Source organism: Lathyrus oleraceus, chromosome 5 (genome assembly GCF_024323335.1).
Source record: "Lathyrus oleraceus cultivar Zhongwan6 chromosome 5, CAAS_Psat_ZW6_1.0, whole genome shotgun sequence".
In the NCBI taxonomy this organism is placed as follows: domain Eukaryota; kingdom Viridiplantae; phylum Streptophyta; class Magnoliopsida; order Fabales; family Fabaceae; genus Lathyrus; species Lathyrus oleraceus.
This window is the reverse complement of record NC_066583.1, coordinates 251443922-251447621: the sequence shown is the minus strand read 5'-3', so window position 1 is coordinate 251447621 and position 3700 is coordinate 251443922. Positions and strand designations below refer to the sequence as shown.

General features: G+C 35.8%; 1 protein-coding gene across 1 annotated transcript; it reads left to right on the top strand.

Annotated features, from left to right (window-relative positions):
• The first annotated feature begins 543 nt into the window (after positions 1 to 543).
• On the top strand, positions 544 to 3417 carry LOC127083569 (putative transferase At4g12130, mitochondrial). Its single transcript, XM_051023883.1, has 5 exons — positions 544 to 1229; positions 1989 to 2242; positions 2345 to 2443; positions 2533 to 2691; positions 2784 to 3417. Exons 1-5 carry the CDS (start codon positions 790 to 792, stop codon positions 3026 to 3028), a joined length of 1197 nt encoding a protein of 398 aa, XP_050879840.1. The 5' UTR covers positions 544 to 789; the 3' UTR covers positions 3029 to 3417.
• Positions 3418 to 3700: the final 283 nt, after the last annotated feature.

Genomic DNA, 3700 nt, shown 5'->3' with positions numbered 1-3700 from the left:
AAAATAATATGGTGATGAATTATATTTATGAATTTAATTGATATATATAGTGTAAAGATTTTTTATACTATCAATTAATCACAACCATCGATTTATTTATAAGGTTTAAATTTTATTTTAAACATTTAAAAAGTAACACAAAGAGATGATTGTGATGTATTGATAATGTAAAACTTTTTACAATATCAATGCATACCAATTAATCTCTATATTTTATTTGATTAGTTGATAGTACTTGTATCAAGTAAATTCAAAGATATAAAAATTTTAATTTTTTTTTTAATTATGTTGTTCTAACCGATCAAATACACCCTTTGTTTTAAAACGGTTATTTTTAACACTCCGATACTTTTTAATTTAATTGAATATCCTAATCCAATAAAATAATGACATTCAATATTAAGTCATTTTTATATATACTTTATTTAAAAATAAATTAATAATTTAAATCAGTTTCCACACAAATTACTCATCTACTTATCACTGTACCTAAGTTTCTTTTTTTTTTTTAATAAAATGAAACACGAAAACAAAACATAACATAAGAAAAAGAAAAAGGAACAAGCTTGGTCAGCACGCACAACACAAGTGTCGCGAAGAGTAGATGAGTGGATTTCTCTCAGAACTTTCATCGAACACCTATCGATCTCTAACCAAACATGTCAATCTACCAACTAACCACGTTGTCTTCAACTCTTCCGTAAATTCCTAAACCCAAAACACCAACATCTTCTTCTTCTTCTTCTCGTTGTCCTCATCTTCTCAAAATCCAAAAAAAAGGGAATAACCATGAATCGTGTATTATCATTATCCAAACACTGTAACAGAGCAATTCACCAACGTTGCGAAACCCAACTCCAAACCGCAGGTCCCATGGCCTCTCTCATAAAGTCCCGCTCCGTCATCCGATTCCGAGGACCCGACACCGTCAAATTCCTCCAGGGACTATTGACCAACGATATACGCAAGTTTGGCGAACCTATTGGCGATAAAACCGCGAATTTGCCTACACCCAATGTTCCCGCCACCTCGGTTCCTCCTATCTATGCCGCCTTGTTAACCCCTCAAGGTAGATTCCTCTATGACCTTTTTCTCTATAAACCACCAACCTCCGATACTAAACTTAATAGAACCGGGACTGGACCTGCCTCTAAACCAAACGAACCATTTGAATTATTTGCTGATGTTGATGCTTCTGTGTTGGATGAACTGTTGACAACCTTTACTAAGTGAGTCTCACTGCTTCTTTTCATCAAGCTTGTTTTGTTTTGTATCATAGTCAGTTCATGTTTTATTTGCATTTCTATTTGTTTTAGGCAATTACCAATTAGGTTGTGGATGGATAAAGATCATTGAGATCATATACCTGAACTTACAATTGTTTCATTCCTTTCATTTAACTTAAACTAGTCTAGTAGCAGTAACTGATATTGAACAACACCACTCTTTAGAGAGTGTGCCGCACGTTAGTAGGCATGTTAGTTTCCAAGTTTCAACCCTAAACTTTTTATAAGGTCCCTTAACTCACCAACCGCTTGGACATAACACATGTTAATTAAATTTAGGAGGTGATAACAAGATGCAGAGCAAAAACAAAATTTTGTTACTAGGAATTAGTATCAGTGATAGAAGACAGATTGGTAATATAGGTTTTGGTAAAAAAGATAGGCTAATAAATAGATAGGTAGGTTGATATGTTATGACTATTTCCTCAGCGTTGTAGGCAGTACCTTCACTTATCTTACTGCTTTTTTTTTTGTTTTTTTATTTCTGAGACCCTAAAGTTATTAGCACTGCAGATACCGGTTTTAGTAAAAAAGATAGACTAATAAATATAGGTTTTAGTAAAAAAGACAGACTAATAAATAGATAGGTAGGTTGATATGTTATGACTATTTCCTCAGCGTTGTAGACAGTACCTTCACTTATCTTACTGCTTTTTTTTTATTTTTTTTATTTCTGAGACCCTAAAGTTATTAGCACTGCAGATACCGGTTGAGGTCGAAGGTTGAGATTGATAATGTTGCTGGCGAATTCTCGTGTTGGCAGCGTTTTGGTTCTGGGCCTCCTGAGAATTCCTCGGATGTAGAAGAACCAGAAGCAGCCTCAGTTGGGTGGGGTGCTGGTGAGGACGGTGCTGCAATGTCGTCTTCTCGCGGGGGTAATCTTGGCTGGCAATGGTTTAGGGATCCCAGATTGGCCTGTCTAGGTTTCAGAGGGATCTTCCCATCAAATATCATTCGTTAGTATCCACTCCTTTGCTGGCTAATTAGATTTTTTTAAATACTCGTTTGGCTGTAATCTTTTATAGATATTTGGTCTTAATGATTCCTTTGTGTTTCAGCACCTCTAATTGAAGCTGACAAAGAGACTGATGAACAGAATTATCTTATGTGGAGAATAGAGAAGGGAGTAGCAGAGGGATCAACTGAGATTCCAAAAGGTTCATACTCCCCTTCCTTCTAATAAACTTCTCGAGAGAAGAGTGATTACTTCTGAGTCTGACAATTTTGATTAATTGATCATGTTCAGGTGAAGCAATGCCGCTCGAGTATAATCTTGTAGGTCTTAATGCAATCAGCTTTGACAAAGGTTGCTATGTGGGGCAAGAACTCATAGCTCGTACACACCACAGAGGGGTGATTCGCAAGCGTATAGTTCCTCTAAGGTTTCAAGATAATGATGGAAATGGTAATAAGTAGTTTTCTTTAGTATTAAGATACCTATTGCATGAGTATATAATGATGAATGAACTCTGAACCTTTCCATTTCTGCTTTTGCAGAAGTTGTAAACAAAGTCATTCCTGGCTCAGAAGTAATAAACACAGCATCTGGAAAGAAAGCTGGTTTAGTGGCTACTGCCCTGGGATGTCGTGGGTTGGGACTCTTGCGGTTAGAGGAAGCTTTAAAGGGATCTGCTGCCTTGTCCATTAAAGGACAAGAGGGTGTGAAGGTTGTCGCAACTAAACCAGATTGGTGGCCTTCTGATTGGGTTCAAGATCTTCAACAGCACACTGCTTTTGCATAGGGTGCTCCATGTCATTCAAAAGTCAAGTATCTGAAAATTTTGCTGAATAGGGAAACTGCGACGGAAACAGTTTATTTCCTCCTTAGAAATCTTAATGTAAAACAGTTTTGTTTTATAACTTTGTACAAAACCCTCAGCATTGCTGTCTCACTTCATTTTGCTTGATGAGTAGTATAAGCTGGAAAAATATGATTAGTGTAAAACCTAATGCCACGGAGAGACCATCTGTACCAAATGAAGTTATGAATAATGTAAGGCTAGAAAGTTGATCCGAATTGGGGATCTACTTACTTTGTGAAGCATGCTTGAATTGAATAGCCCAGATGTTGGAATTGTTCCATACCCTGTAATTGTAAAGGCTATCTGCAAAAGTTGGAATTGTTTCTCTATTTTATGGTGTATTAGCCATGAGAACATTTATATACCTATTAGCTTTTGTAATTGTTCAGAGCATAGTATTATCCTTGTAGATTGGAAAATATAAAGAAATAATTGTCTGGTGTGTGTTTTCATGTAGAACACTCTTTTTTGTTTTGCTCAAATTAGATTAATCAGCTGTGGTATCCAAAATTTGTCCTTCCCTTTTCTTCACATCTAACCATGTGATTAGAGTTTCAATTGCATATATTAATAATTCATGCATAAGCATCATTCATCACCATGGATTCCAAG

What these genes read in the sequence shown, in the direction of transcription:
- LOC127083569 (XM_051023883.1), top strand. Translation starts at nt 790, where the DNA reads ATGAATCGTGTATTATCATTATCCAAACACTGTAACAGAGCAATTCAC. An exon ending in CTTCCCATCAAATATCATTC is followed by an intron (nt 2,243 to 2,344) that starts GTTAGTATCCAC and finishes TTTGTGTTTCAG; the next exon opens with CACCTCTAATTGAAGCTGAC. An exon ending in ATCAACTGAGATTCCAAAAG is followed by an intron (nt 2,444 to 2,532) that starts GTTCATACTCCC and finishes GATCATGTTCAG; the next exon opens with GTGAAGCAATGCCGCTCGAG.